The sequence below is a fragment of the Propithecus coquereli genome, unplaced genomic scaffold (assembly GCF_000956105.1).
Source record: "Propithecus coquereli isolate 6110/MARCELLA unplaced genomic scaffold, Pcoq_1.0 Scaffold795, whole genome shotgun sequence".
Classification (NCBI taxonomy): Eukaryota; Metazoa; Chordata; class Mammalia; order Primates; family Indriidae; genus Propithecus; species Propithecus coquereli.
The window spans coordinates 322,903-344,390 of record NW_012154118.1 but is presented as its reverse complement, the minus strand read 5'-3'; the positions used below and the strand labels follow the sequence as shown (position 1 = coordinate 344,390).

Sequence of the window (21,488 nt, the reverse complement as noted above, 5' to 3'; positions counted from 1 at the left end):
TAACACTCTAACACATAAAATAATGCCCTTCCTGACAGTGACCGATTTTTTATAACAAAAATTAATTTTGAAGATTCTATATAAAAAATGACACAAAGACAATATTTTAAGCCAGGTCCACACAAAATTTGCAACATGAAATCAGGAACTATTCCTTTCTCTCTATACCCCAAAGCAGCTCTGTTAAGAAAATAATTGCAAGTTCATTGCTGTTGTTTCAGATAAAGCCCAATGACCACAGACTAAACAGTCAAGAAACAACTCAAGTCTCATGTTCTTCAAGAAGTCTTCATTAACAGCCACAGCCTGCACTGAAACCCTGCCTTCTATATAAAATTACATGAATTTGAGCTACTCATTTTGTACTTAATGCATTCCACAGTATATCATTGGTAAATACTCCACACAGATGCCTTATGTCCCCAATTGTATTGCAAGCTCACGAAGGCAAGAAGCACCTTGCATTTCTCTTTTGATTTTTTTTAATATCATCTAACAATGTTTGCCAACTTATAGGTGCATAAAAAATGTAAAGTCTGTTTTTCCTTTCTTCCTTACTTCTTTGGATGCTGATGTCAGGCAAACAATAGAATGGGAAGATGAACAAAAAGTTAAAAAGAAAGCTATATCTAAAATCATGGTATCACAGTACAACTCCAAACTTCCAAAGGCAAAGGAAAGATCTTAAAAGCAGCCAGAAAGAAAAGTTTACCTTAAAACATATCACAATTAGATTGACTGCAGACTTCTCAAAAGAAAAAATAAAAACCAAATAGAACAAAATCTTTAATATGCTAAGAGAAAATCACTGTGAACTTAGAATTATATCACAAGCAAAATTATCTTTCAAGAATAATAGGGAAGGCAATTTAGATCAACAAAAGTTATGAGCTTTTTGCCACCCCCACATTCTTACTTCAAAGAAATTTCAGGAAATAAAAAGTGACAGAATATGAAAGCATATTGATGTTGAACAGTGGTGCAAACTCAACCTGGACAACGTCATTACCGTAAGTATTGGAGCAAGGAATTCTGCTTTAGAGACTGCAGAACAAGAGCTTCTCTTTGTTGGGTCTGAAACTGGAAAACTTCTGGCCATGAGAGAATTTTTTTAAAAGGGTTTCAATCCACCTGTTCTTGTTTTTGTTCAGTCCATTGAAAGAACTAAAGAACTTTTTCATGAGCTCATAGATGAAGGTATTAATGTGGATGTTATTCATGCAGAGAGAACATGGCAACAGAGAGAGAGAGAGAACACAGTCCACAGCTTCAGAGCAGGAAAAATCTGGGTTCTTATTTATACAGCCTTGCTAGTGAGAGGGATTGACTTTAAAGGTGTGAACTTGGTGATCAACTATGACTTTCCAACCAGCTCAGTGGAATATATCCACAGGATAGATCGAACTGGCAGAGCAGGGCATAAGGGAAAAGCTGCTACATTTTTCACCAAAGATGATAAACCATTATTAAGAAGTATTGCCAATGTTATACAGCAGGCTGGGTGTCCTGTACCGGAATACATAAAAGGTTTCCAAAAACTATTAAGCAAACAAAAGAAAAAGATGATTAAGAAACCATTGGAAAGGGAAAGCATTAGTACAACTCCAAAATATTTCTTAGAAAAAACTAAGGATAAACGGAAAAAGGGCACTAGTCAGAACAGAAAGAAGAAAATAGCTCTTGGAGATAAAAGTTAATAATGGACTTTTTAAAAGACTACCCCAGAAATGTAATTCCCAGTGTGAATGAATGTTGTATCTCATGGAATATTTCAAGTCTTAAAATCCACCTCTACCAAACATTTGAATCAAGTGCAGTCACATGGGACTGGTGAAGAAGGAGTCTAAACTATCAATGTATCATGTCAAATTTGAATTTGTGGGTGACTTTTAAATAATTCTACAATGGAAATAATGTTCATTGACATTTCTGTGGTTTGAATCCAGAGAGATACTTCTTATAGAAGAACAAAAGCTTATGCTAAAAATAATAACACCCAAAAGTGGTGAACTCTTAAGGATTTTTTTCCTTCAAGTGTGAAGGAAGGTGTGCTGTATGCTGTGGAGTGGCATCCGGAACAGAATTTCAAAATAAAGCCTTGACATTGAATGTAAAAAAAAAAAAAAAAAAAAATTAAAAATTTAAAAACACTGGGCAAAATAAAAGGTAAATCCAAATTACTATTGACTATAAAGTAATAACAATAACATTTGGTGTAAAAACTAAAACAAGATAAAACTAAGATACATTACAACAGTATTAAGGAAGTTAGGATGGAAGTAACTTAATAAATGGCACTATTGCTCACCCATGTTGCTCAAAACTGGATGTCATTCTAGATTCTGTCTCATCCCCTTCTATTTAATCAGTCATCAGGTATTATATACACTAGTAGTTAAATTTCTCTCAGTTGTCTTCTTCTTTACATAGGCCTCCACTTTCTTAATTCAGGCTTATACCATTTCTCCCTTGAATTACTTCAGCAGCTCTTCTCTCAACCTTCAAATCTGTGTTGTAGCCAGAGTAATCCCTCTCAGTGAAAAAATTTGACCATTTACTCTCCTATTTTTAAGAAGTAATGTTTCCCATAACATTGAGTCTAAATCTCTTAGCATGGTTTTCAAAGCTCTTCACATGCAGGCTATTAAGTCTCTTTCTAGACTCAATTGCTGTGACTCTCCAAATACAGCCTACATACTTATGCTAATAAGACTGAAGTACTTGTTTCCCAAAGGTCACAAAATATTTCATACAGCATCCTTTGCCTGATATACAGCCCCATCCCTTTTGTCTATCTGGCAAAATCCTATGCCTTTAACATACACCTCCATGGCCAGGCACCACGGCTCACGCCTGTAATCCTAGCATTCTGGGAGGCCGAGGTAGGAGGATTGCTTGAACCCAGGAGTCTGAGGTTGCTGTGAGGTAGGCTGATGCAATGGCACCCTAGTCTGGGTGACACAGCAAGACTCTATCTCAAAAAACAAAAACAAAAAAACAAAATACACCTCCATGAAAGCTTCTTTCCTGTTCTCTTTAATCTGCCTTCTCTGTGCTGCCATAGAACTTTGTACAATATACCTCTACTATACCAGTTATTTCCATGGGAATGGATCAGATACACTACACTGAGTAACTGATCAGGGATAATATCCTATTCTTTTGTCCCCAGTACTTAGACTATAAGGACAGGATGCAAGAAGACGGGCTCACAGAAAATCTTAATCTCAAATTCTCTACAATCAGATTTTATAAGACTCAATTTCTTACCTTTTCAAATCAAAGATTATATGCATCTTTTATATTAGCTTTCCAAGTCAAGTATTATATTTGGGTCAGTAGTTCATTTTTGCTGAGCAACACTCTACTGACTCCTAAAATATGTAACTGCCAACTGTGCAAAGAGACATCAACATATTTAACACCAACAAAAAAGCTAGCCTAAGTTTTCACCCAAAATATCAAAGACATAGTTTTTTTCTTCTTTATTTCTTTTTCATCCTTCTTTTAGGGGTAATGATGGCACCCTGCTTTTCTTTGGGAAGCTTCCTCTTAACTCCTGGTGGCTCATGGGGAGCTGACAATTAGGATATGCAACTGAGCAGCCATGGTCAGTAAGAACCCCACATTCCCACCACAGGAAAAGGAATTGGTTCAGAAATAAACTGGTGCCCTAAGTCAGGAATATCAGAGTTCAATCTGGGAAATTTTTTTTTCCTGGAAGAACTTGTGGGAAAAAACTCCCTTGCTTATGGGATTAGAGTATGGGGAAACAGTTGTGTTTGGAGCTGCTGCATACATTTTTCCTTGGTTATATGGAAAAAGCCTATCCAGGAATCAGGGGATGAAAAGAATGAGAGAAAAAGGCTGGGAGCGGTGGCTCACGCCTGTAATCCTAGCACTCTGGGAGGTCGAGGTGGGAGGATCACCTGAAGTCAGGAGTTTGAGACCAGCTTGAGCAAGAAGGAGACCGAGACCCCATCTCTACTCAAAACAGAAAAAATCAGCCAGGCATGGTGATGTGTGCCTGTAGTCCCAGCTAGTTGGGAGGCTGAGGCAGGAGGATCGCTTGAGCCCAGGAGTTGGAAGTTGCAGTGCACTATGATGATGCCGCTGTACTCCAGCTGGGGTGACAGAGCAAGACACTGTCTCAAAAAAAAAAACAAAAAGAATGAGGGAAATGAAAAGGGGGTGGGTAAAAGAAAGAAAGGAAAATATAAGAGGGAAGGAAAGTGAAGAAAAGGAAATAGAGAAAAAGATTGAGAGAGACAGAAAAAAAACAAAGACATAGAAAAAGATCTAATGACATCATTTGAACCTATATATCCAAACCCGGAACATAGGCAGCTATATTCCTGGACAGCCTACGTAGAAAAGCCAATAAATTGTCTTCTTTGCTTGCTTTGATTTTGATTTCTGTAAGTTCCAATTGAGTGACTCTGGACAAATCCAGAGATCCATCTGAATTTTTTGGATAATTCCCTTTCCAAGAAAGTACAAAACTTATTTAATGACATTAACGGTACTTTTGCACAGAATTTTAAAATTATCCTTAGCTTTTTAATCAAATTACAGAGGTTTTAAGAAAACAGAACAAATTTATCCAATGTGACATTCAGTCAGAAAAAGGACATAAAAGCATTTTAGGACAGTTAGGAATAGCATGCAATTATAATCTCAGTGAAAAAAGAGAGACACCACCCACCATATTCAATAGCACTTTCTCTGACACATGAAAGATTCTACCCAGTATAAAAGAGATCCAAGTCAAAAGAAACATCTACTAAACTATCTGACATTCTGTTAACATTTACATTCTTTCCTGAGGTTTTTATTACTACTCTAGCTATGACATCTGGCAGAATCAATATCTACAGTGATATGACTTCAAATAGTTTACTTATTTATATATAATGACATACTGAATTTGAATGTGTTATTCCCCAATTATTGTTAGTCATTACGAACGTGCAAATTAAAACAAGAAAAAAATCACTACATACAATCATAATGGCTAAAATAAAAATATAAATAATATATTAAAATATAAGTGGCTAAAATGAAAATTAAAAAATAGTGAAAACACCAAATTCTGCTTAGTATATGGAGAAACCAGATCATACTGCATTGCTGGTGGGACTATAAAATGGTACAGTCACTCTAAAAACCAATGGTAGTTTCTTAAAAAACTAAACATGCAACTATAATATGACTCAGCAAATACACTGCTAGGCATTTATCACAGAGAAATGAAAACTTATGTTCACACAAAAACCTACACACCAATGTTTATAACAGCTTTCTCCATGCTATGAACAGAACTATGCCCCCTCAAAATTCATATGTTGAAACCCTAACCTCCAATATGACTATATTTGAAGAAAAGATTTTATGCGGGGTGAAGTCATTAGGGTTGGATCCTAAACTGACAGGGCTGGTGACTATATAAGAAAAGAAAGAGACACCAGAAGTCTCTCTCCACGCACACAAAAAGAAGTAGCTATGTGGGGACATAGGAAGAAGGAAGAAAGTGAAAAAAGTCCTCACCAGAAACTAAATCATCTGGCACCAATTTAATCTGGTACTTCTAGCCTCCAGAACTGTGAGAAAATAAATTTCTGTTATTTAAGCCACTTAGTCTATGGTGTTTTGTCATGGCAGCCCAAGCACATTAACATAATTCATAATCTCCAAAAGTATAAACAAAACAAATGTCCTTCAGTGAGTGAATAGTTAAACAATGATCATCCACATCATAAGTGATAGGCAGAACACTGAACACCACCTCCCACCCACTGGCTGCAAAGATGTTAACATTCTAATCCACAGAATCTGTGAATATATTTAATATTAGGGTACGTGGCAAAGGGATATTAAGGTTATAGAGGGATTTAACACATTCAGAAAAACTTTTACTCCTATAAAAATAAACAAAATTAAAATTTTACTCTATCATAAAAACTTATTGTAAAAAACAACTTAAAATTGTAACAATAAAGAGTTAGTTTAAAAGTAATAAAGGCATAAAATGGAATACTCTGTTGTGATAAAATGATGCTGCAGAAATACATCTATTGACACAGAAAGATGTATGTAAGTATATATTTAATATATACATGCACACACAAAGAAAACAGTATGTATGATGTAATTACATTTTTGTAAAAGAAAATACATATGTACACATGTATAGAATGGAACTAATTTACGTTGGCTTTGGGTATTTTTTATGCTGCTTTATGCTAAGCTGCTTTATGCTGCTCTTTTTGCTTACTTGCATTATTTCATATATCTGAATGACTGACTCCATATTAAAAACCCCAGCAACTTCATGTTGATGATGGAAAAGATTAACTTTAAATAATATGTATACCTTAAACTAAGGTTAAAAATATTTTAAACTAAGTTAAAGAATATTTTGAGATAAAGCAAACGTGACAAAATTTTAATAAATAGTCAACCTAAGCGAAGGGTAAATATGGATACTGCTACTCATGCAATTCTGTAGGTTTGAAATTATTCAAAATTTTAAAAGTGAGGAAAAAATAAATTTTTAAAAATACATTAGAATTTATCCCCAGAAAAATATTCTATTATACCTTGACCATTTGATATAATCAATGCAACAGATGAATCCTTTAAGACATTTTACTTAAGTCCGTTTACATAAGTTACACCAAAAAATTAGCTGAAATAACCAAAATAAACATGAAATATAGAGATACATACACACAAATACACACATAAATATGTTTAATGTATAAAGGAATATATGTATATATGTGAGTTTTTTAAATTTAAACTGCCCTATTATAATTCTTTAGTAACTAACTGTATATGTCTCTGTATTGCATTAGCCAACCACTAATATTTAAAAATAATTTTTCTAATATAAATCCATTTATAACACAACTGCACCTCAAAAATATCAACTATATAAAAGCTCATCTCACCTCATCTAAGTCTTGGATATAAACTGGCTTTTCCTCAAAGCTGACTGGCATTGGTTCACTGTAGGGAATCCTTACTTCTTCATAAAGCTTGTTATTTTCTCTTTGGATTCCTTCTGGTAAAATCATCTATAAACATCAAAAATAAAAATCCAACAACAATAAAAAATAAAACATTTGCTCTTGTAAAGAGTCAATTAAAGAAAGAGAGAGAGAGAGAGAGAACACTACTGGTTTTATGACATAGCACTGGTAAATAAATGTAGCTAATTCAAAGAAAAACAATCCAAATAAAACAAAAACAAGAAAACACAGAAAACCACACACATACAAAGCATTCATGTATCACACATCTCATATAACACAAAGGCCATAGTATGTGGATGAATGTTTAAGTATACATTAATTAGATGGTATTCCTGAAGACAAATGTACTCATATAACTAGGAAAATGTGTAATATACAGGTAAAGTTTAGTAAAACAGCGATGCCACTGATAAAACTCAAAAATACTAATTGCAAAAATAATGAAAAGTAGGTAAACAAATATGTTCTGAATACCTACTATAGTCAGGAGCTTTATATACACTCACATTGTTTATCTCACGTCTCCCAATATTTTAAAATAAAATTTAAAATAGTCTAGTCAACTAGTACTAGACTCACAAAGAAAACAGGGAAAATCCAAATGTCATTTCCTCAGAATAGACATATTATCCAAAAGTGGTAACATATCAATGCCATACATACCTTTGCACCAGCAATGAATGCTGATGTTTTCATGGCTTCAGCCTGGGAATCATAAACATGGGGATAACGTATTTTTTCAATGTCCATGTCTCTCTGCCTACTCAGAATTGGAACATTTCTAGCATTCAGAAGTGCCTGTTCTCTGAAAATATAAAAATAATAGGCCAAATTTAAAATCTTTATCTTAAAAGGGAAACCATACACTAAAACAAGGTCATTATAATAACTATTTCAGGTAGCCTTCCATCATAAAAGAGAAGAAATTAAACTAGGCAAACAAAGACATTAGAAATCCTGAAATTTTCTGGGTAACGAGTCAGAAATTAGCACATTTTTAGATATAACTTTTAGAAAACATCATCCGATAAGTTTGACTTAATGTTTTTTATTTATAATTTTGTTTTTTCACAATTCAAAGATGTTTATTTAACAAGGCATAAATTCTTTTTTAAAAGACAGTTTCAATATTTAAAGAATGAAGTGCAGTAATGCCTTTATTTAATTTTCCTTCTTTCTACTTCTGACTAATAACATGGAAATCATTACGCTTAGAAAGAAAACAAAAGTTTCAAATAATTTTATGTAACTTTTATAAATCTTAGCCTAATGGTGTGTGCACAGCACCTAAAAATAGCTTACCTTTATATTCTAAATCTCTCATCTACGTGAATGCAACCAAGAATATTCTAATTAAGCAGATCATTGCTTTCTTAGCCCAGAAAATTAGATTTTCATATAACAAAATTCTTTTCTTATAAGAAAACGTGACTAGAAGTAAGAATCACCTAAATTGCTAAAACTAAACTAAAAAATGATAATGATATGTAAAAGTAGCAATTACAACACAAGCATTTTTCAGCTTCTGGTTTTCATTACCTCTGTATCCTCAATTCCTTAGGATCAAAGCACATAAGTCCTTCTGAAACTTCTAAATCTTCTCCAGCCTTTTTTTCTCGTCTGGCAATTCTTTTTTCTTCACGGCGATATTGTTTCATTAACTGCTTTTCTTGTTCAGACTGAATAGTGACTTGACAACCATAATTGGGTTTAACATTTTCTCCTAAAATTTTTTTACAATTGTCTACAAAGCAAATTTAAGAAACATAATGTTTCACAAATCTTAACATTATTTAACCTTCATGAAAACCACTTCTTATCCCTACCGAAACATAAACACATAAAATGTGTTTTAAGGAGATCTTTTTATCACAATATATAAATGATATTACACTGCAGCTTAAGAAAAGTCAACAGTATTTTCTTCCTACAGACTAAACAGTTTAATGTTACAGTATAAATTCCTACATATTACATCAGGAACCTAAAATTTCAATTTCATAATTTTGAAATAATTTTTGTTTATATAATATCAATAAATATAATTATCAATGCTAATTAGCATTTACTGTTAATATAATAATAAAATAAACTCTTTACATGTTAAATATAACTTTTTCCTATGTAATAGTCCTTACTCCTGTTAAGTTGCATATATACCACTTATTTATTTATACATGAAATAAAATTTATTAATATTAGCTCAGGACATATTTAAGATAATGACCAAAGCAAATAAAGAAAAAGTATGGTCCACCTTTTCACAGAAATACAGTTTAAACAAACAAAAAAACTGAAAGAAGGCCAGAACCACTAAGGGGAACCAGATCAAATTAAAACCCAATGTTCACAAAGTCAATTTAGGTCTGTGGTTTGGTCAACTCAATACTCAGCAAAAATTATCTTCCAAAGGGATTATCTTTTATGTTTGTTAAATCTTTGTAAGCAGAAGTATTTTGACTTACTGCAACCCTAAAGGAACTAAAAAGAATGTGGCTGAAGCAATCCCTGTCAATAAGCATTTATTATATTGAGGATCTACTTGGATGTAGGCACTGGTGGTAGGCTAGAAATACAATGAAGAACGAGACTTAGTACATATTCTGATGGAGCACAGAGCAAGTTATATTATCAAATTTCAAGATCCAACACAGAACAAAGAAGGAATTAAACACAGCACCAAGATGGGAAGATTAGCTCTCTAATTCATTCTATGTCAAATCTTCACAGAAGAAATTTATCACTATCTCATTACACGATTTTGAATAAGTCATTTAACTCGCAATCATAGGAAATAATACCCTTGTATAATGGCTTTATAGCCTTAAAAAGGAAAGTATATCTCAAAATCATGAAAGAAGATATAATTCCCATCTATATTAGGACGAAATTTCACAGTTCTGAAAAAAAGTATTTTCCTAAGTGAGTCTTATATGAATTATTTCTAAGTTAGTCTTATACATCTAGTATAATAATGGAACTTATAATGAACATTCAGTGTCAGAAAAAGAATGCAACATTCCAACAGTTTTCACATGTACTCCGAACTAAAAGAAAAGTAAGCTTGTTTACAAAGTCACTCAATCAGAAATGCAGATATTAAGCAGAAGATTTAAAATGTAAATTATGCCATGTACTTACTATGAGAAATAAATGTTAAAAATTTTAAATGAAAAAGGAGACATTACAACTGATAACCACAGAAATACAAAACATCATCTGTGAATACTGTGAAAATTGCTATGCACATAAACTAGAAAACATAAAGGAAATGAACAAATTCCTGAAAACACACAACCTCACAAGACTCAATCAGGAAGAAATAGAACTCCTGAACAGACCAATATCGAGCAGTAAGATGGAAGCAGTAATAAAAAATCTTCAAACAAAAAAACATCCCAGACCAGCTGGATTCACAGGCAAATTCTACCAGACCTACAAAGAAGAGCTGGTACTCATACTACAGAAATTATTCCATAATACTGAAAAGGAGGGAATTCTCCCCACTCATTCTCTGAAGCCAGTATCACCTTGAAACCAAAGCCAGGAAAGAACTCAACAAAAAAATAAAACTACAGACCAACAACCCGCATGAATATAGATGAAAAAAGTCCTCAATAAAATACTAGCATACCAAATCCAACAGCACATCAAAAAAATAATTCACCATGATCAAATGGGCTTCATCCCAGGGATGCAAGATGGTTCAACACACGTAAACCAATAAATGTGATTAACCACATAAACAGAAACAAAAACAAAGAACACATGATCATCTCAATTGATATAGAAAAAGCATTTGACAAAATCCAGCAAACTTTCATGATAAAAAACCCTCAACAAACTTCACATAGAAGGAATATATCTCAAAATTATAAAAGCCATACATGACAAACCCACAGTCAACATCATACTCAATGGAGGAAAGTTGAAAACATTTCCCCTAAGAACTGAAACAAGATGAGGGTGCCCACCGTCACCACTTCTATTCAACATAGTGCTGGAAGTCCTAGTCAGAGCAATCAAGCAACATAAGGAAATAAAGGGTATCCAAATCGGGAAAGAGAAGGTCAAACTATCACGTTTTGCTGATGATATGATCTTGTACTTAGAATACCCCAAAGACTCTTGGAATTGATAAATAAATTCAGCAAAGTCTCAGGGTACAAAATCAATGTACACAAATCAGTAGTATTTTTATATACCAATAACAGTCAAGCTGAGAGTCAAATCAAAGACTCAATACCACTCACAATAGCTTTCACAAAGAAAATAAAATATCTAGGAATACACTTAACCAATGAGGTAAAAGATCTCTACAAGAAGAACCACAAAACACTGAGGAAAGATATTGCAGAGGACACTAACAAATGGAAAAACATATCACACTCATGGCTTGATAGAATCAACATTGTTCAAATGTCCATACTACCCAAAGCAATTTACAGATTCAATACAATCCCCATCAAAATACCAATGTCATACTTCACAGAGCTAGGAAAAAATAATTCTATGCTTCCTTTGGAACCATAAAAGAGCCTGAATAGCTAAAGCAATTTTAAGGAAAAGAATAAATCTGGAGGCATCACATTACCAGACTTCAAACTACACTACAAGGCTATAGTAACCAAAACAGTATGATATCAGTACAAAAATAGAGACATAGACCAATGGAACAGAACAGAGAACCCAGATATAAAACCATCTACTTACAGCCAGCTGTAGTCAACAAAGAAGACAACACACGCTGGGGAAAAGAAGTCCTATTCAATAAATGGTGCTGGGAAAACTGGATAGCCCCATGCAGAAGAATGAAACAGGACCCCGGTCTCTCACCATTCACAAAAATTAATTCAAGGTGGATATAAGACTTTAATGTAAAGCATGAAACAATAAAAATACTAGAAGAAAATGTAGCAAAAACTCTTCTAGGTATCAGTCTAGGCAAAGAATTTATGAAGAACACCCTAAGGGCAATTACAGCAACAACAAAAATTAATAAATGGAATTTGATTAAACTAAAAAGCTTCTGCACAGCTAAGGAAATAATCAACAGAGCAAACAGACAACCTACAGGATGGGAGAAAATATTCACAAACTATATATCTGATAAAGGGCCACTATCCAGAATCTATAAAAACTCAACCAAAGCATGGAAAAAGAAAAAAAAGCCCAATTAAAAAGTGGGCAAAAGACATGAACAGAAGCTTTTCAAAAGAAGATAGATAAATGGTCAATAAACGTATGAAAAATGCTCAAAGACACTAGTCATCAGGGAAATGCAAATTAAAACCACAGTGAGATATCACCTTATCCCAGTTAGAATGGCTTTTAGTAACAAGTCCAAAACAATAGAAGTTGGCATGGATGCAGAGAGAAAGGACCACTTATACACTGTTGGTAGGACTGCAATTAGTACAACCTCTATGGAAAATAGTATGAAGATTCCTCAAAGAACTAAAAGTAGACCTACCATTCAATCCAGCAATTCCACCACTGGTTACTTACCCAAAGGAAAAGAAGCCTTTCTATCAAAAAGACACCTGTACTCGGATGTTTATTGCAGCACAATTCACAGTCACAAAGATGTGGAATCAACCCAAGTGCCGATCAGTTCATGAGTCGATTAATAAAATGTGGTATATGTATACCATGGCTTAGTACTCAGCCATAGAAAAGGTTGAATTAATGTCCTTTGTAACAATTTGGAAGGAAGTGGAGACCAGTATCCTAACTGAAGTATTTAAGGAATGGAAAAATAAATACCACATGTACTCATTATTAAATTGGAACTAACTGATGAGTGCACATGTGCACACAAGGAAGTTAAACTCAGTGGACATCGGGTGAGGGGAACGGGAGGAAGAAGAGGGGCAAAAACCTACTAAGAGGTACAATGAACACTATTCGGGTGACAGGCACAATTATAGTGTGACTCGAGCATTACAAAAGTGATCCATGCAACCAAAAACATTTGTGTCCCCTTAATATTTTGAAATTTAAAAAAAAAAAGATTTTAAGTGTGAAATTGTAAATATTTTGAGTGACATACTATGCTATGCTAATGTCATTAATATTTAAAGCAAATGTGATAGCAATAAAATACTATTATATATGCTATGATCATCTAAATAAGAAAATTATAATTATATGAAGAAAATATGTCTATCTCATTGAAAGCTTTTTAAGGTCTCAATTAGAATATACTGGAATACTGTAAGACTAAAAATAATATGTAATTTAAAAATCAAGTTGTAAAGCTGCAAATGTTTAAATGTTTGATTCTCCTTGGTGGATTAGGCTAACTGTAGAGACTGACAAGCAGAAATGAAATGAATAATCTTAATTCTAACATAAAATCCTACTGAGGAACAATGTAGAGGCTTGTATCCTTTTAGAATGTAATTATGACAGAAAAGGTCTTGCATAACTATTCAAAACATTGTCACTTTATGATGTACTAACTTAATTTTAATTTTATAACACATCTTACACTAAACAGTCTCAACATCAGCTCTCAAAGTAGAAATTAATTCACAATTGTCCTCAATTTAGAGGTCAGTACACTGTACCCAGTCACTTACGACCTACCTTACATTTCTTGGTTATAAGAATAGAGAAAGGGTAACATGGATGTGTATGTGGATTAAAAGACTGAATATCAGCATGAAAGCTAGAAAATGCTAAAGGAAAAGAAGCCATTGCTTCCTAAAATAGTGATTTTGAGAGGTGAGAATTATACCACTGATACCACAGATGCCTCTCTCTACTGAGTAGACAGTGATTTTGGAGAACAAAGAAAAGGATGGGATGGATGTGGTAAATAACATGCCATACTAAAGTTGTTTAATAAAGAATACAAATATAATTTGGTAGCTATGATAGAATTTTGAAGGATCAATAAATGTAAAATTTATATCAAAAGATATAAATGAGTGGAAATAGTGATAAAATAACAAGAGTCTAAAGATTCCTTTTTTCGGGAATACTTCCTTACTCCCCCTCCCCAAAAAAACTTTAGGGAAAATAATTTTTAATGCATATACACCAACAAAATTACTAAAAAATATGCTGGTTGTCAGCTTCTTTATCACAGATCTTAGTAAAAATTAAAGTCTTTTTTTTAAATGGCCCCAATTTTCTATAGTATTATATAATTATGATTCTTAGAAAGCAATATTAATAATGATCCAACATGGAATAAAAGAATAAAAGTAGTTTGAAAAGAATAGAAAACATTTCAGGGTAGCCTGATAGCTCAATTTTTTTTAATAATTCAAATTTAGTATTTATTTTGAGTCAAGAAATGTGTTGCTTCTCAGAAGTTATCCTAATATAATAAAATCTGTAGACTAAACATAATGAACATAAATGAAACTCATCATCTACAGTGTTCAAATAAATGTACGAAGCTGGACTCATACTGAACTTTGTATTAATAAATTACCACCATTAAAAGCTGGAATTAGTAAATATCTCTATATTAGTATTTACGAGACCGACAAATGAAACACCAAATTCTCTGAATTTTGCAACATCACAGGACTGGATATTTAGCCTCATTCCTTTTCTTCTGGTAGATACCCATATTAAATGCTCCTAAACTTTGTTGACTTACTGTAATTTGTCTGATTATGTACTATTCAACAGCTGGGAGCACGTTGGAGGAAGGCAGTGTAGAAGTGTTCAACATAATTAAAGAACCAAGAGACATGCAGAAAGACAAAGTCACTAACTGAAATCTTCCAAGTTTCTAACAATCTTAAAGTAACTCTAGGCTTCTGAGAACATTTATTAGTAATCAATAAATAACGGAGAAAATCTGTAAGAAATTTTGGATTTAAATCAAGGCTGTTTTTATCATTTCCTTTTAGTACTATAAATCATAAATGTAAGGGAAATGATGACATAAGTTACATAAAAGAAGAACAGATGTTGAATAGTTTAAAGAAAGGTATCTAATTTCTTATACACTTTTTAAAAAATCTCCAACTATGTGAAAGGATAGCAAGGAACATTTGGGTAAAGGTAAAAAAAAAAAATTGTTTTCCTATTTATCACTTCAAACCTGAAGTTTATCAGCAGTTGTGCCATGATGAAGTCAAGCATTTTTTACAATTTTGGCTTCCCAGCCAACTTCCCCTAATTATTCTGGGATTTTTAAATATATGTAATACATGACGCTGTAAGTGTTCAATTTGCTGACTATAATAATTGCATTGCAGTTAACTAGGAGACTCATTTTTCTTAGATGTATGCTGAAGATTTTATAGGTAAAGTATTGTGATTTCTGCAACTTCCTGTCATTTGTCAGCAAAAATTTAAAGACTAGGAATGTGGGGTGGGGTGGGGTGGTGTGTGTGTGTGTGTGTGTGTGTGTGTGTGTGTGTGTGTGTGTGTATAAAGGGGCGGGGGAAGGCAAAATGTTACTGACCAGTGAATATACATGAAGGGTATGCAAGTGTCCACTGTATTATTCTTGTACCTTTACCACAGGTTTGAAAGTTTTCAAAATAAAAAGTTGGAGAGAAATTATAATACTACTGGGTCCATGGTAAGTATTTCATGTATTTTCTTTTTTTAAAAAAAATTTCAAAATGCCATACCCAAACATTGCCATAATGCCCTCCTATTTAGGTCACTTGTATTTGTTTCATAATCTGTAATATCTATACTGTACTTAACAGTCTGGTATCAGTAAATTATATAATAGATCAAAGGATACAAAAAGTGTAATTATATTAAAAACGTTTGCTAACCAATGAAACTTTCTTTAAATTACAATTACCACTAGACACTTTCTTACCTTGAAGAGCCTGAAATTTATGATCATTAGAGGAATTAAGAAATCTATCCACAATTGTAATTCTGTTCTGGAGGAGCTTCTCAATAAGTTCAAGTCCTTCAGGTCCCAGCAGTTCAAATAGCTTATAGAAAGAGAAAAAGTAAACAAATAAAACATGTGTTACCTAAAAATTTAACTTTTTCACATTATTAACATTTCATTCAGCAGAGGTGCAAAGCCAAATAAATACAGAAGTACCCAAAAAGTTTAAGAAAAATACTAACTTAGACAAAAGAATAATTCTTCCCATTGCTAAGGAACTTTATAAAGGCTACATGCAATTATATAATTAAAGAACATTACTGTTTTAAAATAATTATGATTTGAATATAACTTAATCACAGAATAATAAATTCTTACACTTGGTTTTTCTTGGTATAAACAAATGAAATTCTAAAATTTGTTTCATCTGTTTTTCAACATACTCAGAGTCCAGAGTACTATCTTCCTTACAACTTAATACATAAGAGTTGTCATTTTAGAGTTAAAGAACCATTAGAATGTTTTAAGGAATCACAACTGCATGCCAAATTTTTATATTATTTTAAATGCTTAATAAATCTGATATCTAAAACATAGTGCTGCAAGTGCTTTACATAACTATAAAAATTTCCCACTTTCCTATGCAGAGTCACTGCCAAAGATTAAGCTGATTTCAGAGTTAGAGAACCAGTGTTAGGATTCAGAGACTTTCAATTATATAACTTCATGATATAACTCTTCTAGAAAGCCTTTAGATTTCCTTCAGTATGACCTGGTAATATATATTTTTTTCCTGACCAGAAAAGTTATACTCTCATTGCATGTACTAATGTTATATTCACCAAATTCTAACTATTCTCTGAGAATTCACACAAAATCATAAAATAGAAATTTATGCTACGTATAGGAGACATTAAATCTTTAATAAATATTTTCTTTTTTCTGTTCATTTTATTGAAGTTATGCTTACAAAAGGACAGTAAAATAAACAAAATGAATTATTAATATTAAGAAGGAATCTGTCACATCAATTCTAAATATACTAGCCAGTGTATTTATTGAACACTTATTATATACCAGGTACTATAATAAACACTCTGCTAATCCTATCTAACAAATCCTCCTAATAATCTTTAAAAATTAAAGTACTATTATTATTTTTTGACTTAAGAAAATAAAGCTTTAGAAAACGTACACAAATTTCCCAAAGTTACATAGCTAATAGTAGAAATGAATTTTGAAATGACATCTATCTGAATCCAAACCTAAAGAATTTTCCACTATACTATGTAAGCACTTTTCAGTATTTTCCAGAAAATTGTGACACTGAAATGACCATGAAATATACTCTGATAAAAAGATACCAAATTAGGAAATACAAAAGATATCAACTGAGGCTAAGAAATTTTTGAAAAAAGGAAATGGCAGAGGACGCAATAAAGCAGCAAGATAACAGAAACATATTTAAAAAATATGAAAGTAAATATATAACTCATGACACCACTCTCCCCTCACCCAAATATTTCTTAAAAGATTTATAAATTGATAGCAATCATCATAGATGTCTAGGAATTAGCAATTAATAAAAATGAAATTATGTTCATGTAGAAAAATATTTAGCATATTAGACATGCACCAAGAATAATAATGTATTTTTTAAAAAGAACAAAGCCTTGAGAAGTTCTGCACATATATGAAGCTTTAAGTTTGTATTGATAGTATTAGACACTCATCTTAGTACCAAATATTCATGAATATCACTTAAAAAATGTCTATACAGATCATAATCAACATTTTATTTTTTTTATTTTTTTTATTTCAGCAAATTATGGGTGTACATATGTTTAGGTTACGTGTGTTGCCCTTGGTTCCCCCCCCCACCGAAGTCCGTGCATAATCAACATTTTTAAGACAGGCATTAAGAAGCCTTCTTTTATGTAAGATGCCCTGCATTTTAAATAACTATTAATTTATCTTTCGAATGTTACATGGAAAATCCCAGCTTCCTAATGCCTTAACACCAACAATAAGATTTTCTTTACCATCATGTCATCACGAATATAGGATCACCAATTATCTTGCCAGATCCAGTGGTTTTTCCACTGAGTATTAATTATAAAACTATCCACAGTTTTTGACACTCTATCTCCCTGATCACAATTGTTTTTCCTTTCTCAGCCTTTCTTGGTCCCAATTTCCTGATTTTTTTCCACAGCTCAAGACATAGTCTTTCATTCTATTTTCCCCCTAAAAAGTAATTTATCCATTCTCAGGCACAGGGCCACCCAACAGAGCCACAAAGTCTGTGTACTACACAACTCCAGGGAACAATGAGCACACAGACTCCAGTGTGAATGGTATCCAAGGAAATAAACCACCCAGCAGCCTTTCTCAGAATGAGTCATTTAAAATGCTCATAAGAGTATCTAGCCATAAGAAGTCAGTGTTTGTTAGCTATTATTATCTTCACTATGCCAATAACCAGAGTGATTCTTTTAAAACATGTCCCTCCTCAGTTCAAAACCCCACAATGACTTCTGATCTCAGAGTTAAAGCCAAAGTCCTTAAATATGACATAACATCCCCATATGTACTCATTTCTCTATGATTTCATTTCCTACAATGTTCCCCCTTCATGCTCATTGCTTCAGCCATTCTGTCCGTTTTACTATTCCGTAAGTATACGCCCACCTTTGTACCTGATGTTCCCTATAATTAAAATACCCTGCAGATATTTACATAGAGTGTTCCTTAATTCTTTCAGAGAAAATGTCACCTTACCAGAGTGCCTTTTTCTAATCAATCTATCTAAAATGCACATCCCACCCTTTCTCCTTTTACTTGTACCACCTGACATACACCTTTTCTTTCCCTTTCTGCCTTTCTCCTGCTGTGCCTCCCCCAACCACATATCAGAATTTAAGCTCTACAAGAGGAGAATTTTTGCCTGTTTACCTCTCCTGTACCAAACTGACCTAAAAACACTGCCTGGCACAGTAAATATTTCCAGAACTGAATTGAAAAATCACATAAACTATGACCACAATGGAAATGAATCACAGGCCCATTTGTCCACTCTAATTTTTCCAAACTTAGTTTCATACAGCCCTGCCCTTATAAGTATTAACGAATTTCACTTTAAAATAAGATACTCTGGGGCAGGCATGGTGACTCATGCCTATAATCCCGGCACGTTGGAAGCTGAGGTGGGGAAGATCACTTGAGGCCAGGAGTTCAAGGCCAGCCTGAACATAGCAAGACCGTGTCTCTACAAAAATAAGAAAAATTTAGCTGGGCGCAGTGGTGCACACCTGAAGTTCCAGCTACTCAGGAGGCTGAGGCAGGAAGATCACTTGAGCCCAGAAGCTGAAGGTTGCAGTGAGCTATGATCATTCAACTGTACTCTAGCCTGTGAGACAAGAATGCCACTCCATCTCAAAAAAAAAAAAAAGAAAAAAAGGAGATACTCTGGATTTCATATAATATATATTAATTTTTACAAATGTTAACACGAAATTGGTAGATTATAGCTCTAATAAGATCAAACACGGAAAAAATACCCACAACTAAAGTCATCACCACAGTCCTCAAATTAGCTTTCCGTTCTCATCACCAATTCTGTTAATGATACATCAATCACTCAATGAAATTCTAGTTCAAATCTTCTGATTAGGACTTATTATTTACTCTAGTTCACTTAATATCAAATCATATTACAACTCAATTAACTGTTCTTTTAAAATATCGTAAAAGCAGAGAAATTTAAAAATATACAAAGGACAGTTTAGAGAATAAAATTACAAATAGTCCTTAGATATATTAAACACACTTAAAGATGCTCAGCCTCAGCTGTTATAAAAAAATTAAAATTATATTTATTTTTGTTAATCTTTCAGATTATCAAAAATCCAATAGTTGAATAATACTCTTTGTTAGCAAGGTTAAGAGGAAACAGGCAATCTCAAACACTGATTGAGAAAGCATAAACTGGTACACCCCCTGAAAAGGGGCAATTTGGCAATATCTACGAAAATTACAAAAGCACACGCCCTTTGACCTATGAAATACTATTTATCTATAAAATGGAATGAAGATGCTCTTTGTGTTCTAATATAAAACAACCTCCTGGTGCTTCTGAGTTGCCTTGCAGCTCAAATTGCAAAAACAAATTGAACTGACTGAATATCTATGGTATATTTTACCCCTTTTCAAATCATTTAGCCCTGGGTTACAACTAAAAATTTAGTTCAATTTTCACATTTTAAAAATAATTATGAGAGATCAACTTCCAGCATGATATTATGAGGAGCCCTGTAGACTGTTCCCCAGTGAAACTGGGGAAAGCTATAATAAAACAACCATTCAAAGTCTCTGGAAATGGTCCTAAAGGTATATAGCAAAAGAAGAAGTATCTAGTCAAGAAAATCTATAAACACTCAACAAGAAAAGCAAAAGTCTGTGGTATTTGAATCAAAACCACTCCCTCCCTTTCCCTTCCCAGATTAGCAAGGCGAAAATGCCACCCCAGACTGTTGGAGCCAAGAACACAGAGTTCACTCTACCTTTAGCTCCCAGTCAAAGGGCTTTCTCCCTGTAAGGAGCTAGACAACAGCATTTCTCAATCTGACCCCATCTATCTGGGCTGAGGCTAAGTTTCCAGCAAGTGCAGGCATGAAGTGGGGCTCCCTTCTTCTACCCAGCCCCCAACTCATGGGATGGAGGCTCTATCTTTGGGTCAAGCATCAAGCAAAATACAGGGGCCCCAATTACCCTTAACCTAGCTCATCAAAAGGCAGTCATTTCACACCAAGTAAAACAAATCTAGGAGAACTTAGGCTACCGTCTACCGTCTCCATCACATAATCAGCTCCTCAAGTAGGGGTATCATTTAGAGAGACGCTTGCCATTGCCCCCACCCCCAGCTTCAGAGTCGTGCCTCAGATAATTTGCCTAGGGGTATAGGTAGGCCATAAAACAATTCCAAGCTGAGTGCCATGTCAGCACCTATAGTCCCGGATACTCAGGAGGCTAAGGCAGGAGGATTCCTTACGCCTAGGAGTTTGAGGCTGTAGTACACTATGATTGTGCCTGTGAATAGCCACTACACTCCAGCCTGGGCAATATAGTGAGACCTCATCTCTCAAAAAAACAAAACAAAAAACACAGATACCTTCCAATACTCCCAAAGGAACTGACGTCATTTGTAACAAGGCATGAAGTCGAAGTCTAAGGGCTCTCTCAAAAACTTCTAAGGTTGTAGTGAACCACAATTAAGAAAAGATTCACAGATTCAAGGACTAGGCTGCAGGAGGAAATAATAAAGCTTAGAGCAGAAATAAATGAAATAAAGAATTTTTAAAAAAATATAAAGAAAATCAAGGAAACAAAACGAGGGAATTCTTTGAAAAGATCACCAAAATTAACAAACCTTTAGCAAAATTAACAAAAGAGAAAAAAGACTTAAATCACTAGAATCATATGAAAGTGGAGACATCATTTCAACCTTAAATAAATAAAAAGAATTACGAAGGAATACAACGAACAACTGTGTACCAATAAATTAGATAGATGAGATGCAAAAATTCCTCGAAAGCTACAAACTACCAAAACTGACTCAAGAAATA

The 21,488-nt window shown here is 33.5% G+C and overlaps 1 protein-coding gene and 1 pseudogene across 1 annotated transcript in view; one reads left to right on the top strand and one right to left on the bottom strand.

Moving 5' to 3' along the window:
* Nucleotides 1-959: 959 nt before the first annotated feature.
* Nucleotides 960-1,799, top strand: LOC105825325 (annotated as a pseudogene).
* A 3,762-nt stretch (nt 1,800-5,561) lies between these two features.
* The window catches only part of LOC105825324 (activating signal cointegrator 1 complex subunit 3-like), a 78,780-nt gene continuing 62,853 nt past the window's right edge, over nt 5,562-21,488 (bottom strand). The window contains exons 5-9 of the mRNA XM_012663086.1: nt 15,844-15,964; nt 8,577-8,781; nt 7,701-7,842; nt 6,954-7,079; nt 5,562-5,600 (exon numbers count right to left, since the gene is read on the bottom strand). Coding sequence (XP_012518540.1) covers nt 5,574-5,600; nt 6,954-7,079; nt 7,701-7,842; nt 8,577-8,781; nt 15,844-15,964 — 621 coding nt within the window. The 3' untranslated portion in view covers nt 5,562-5,573. The remainder of the gene's footprint in view (nt 5,601-6,953; nt 7,080-7,700; nt 7,843-8,576; nt 8,782-15,843; nt 15,965-21,488) is intronic.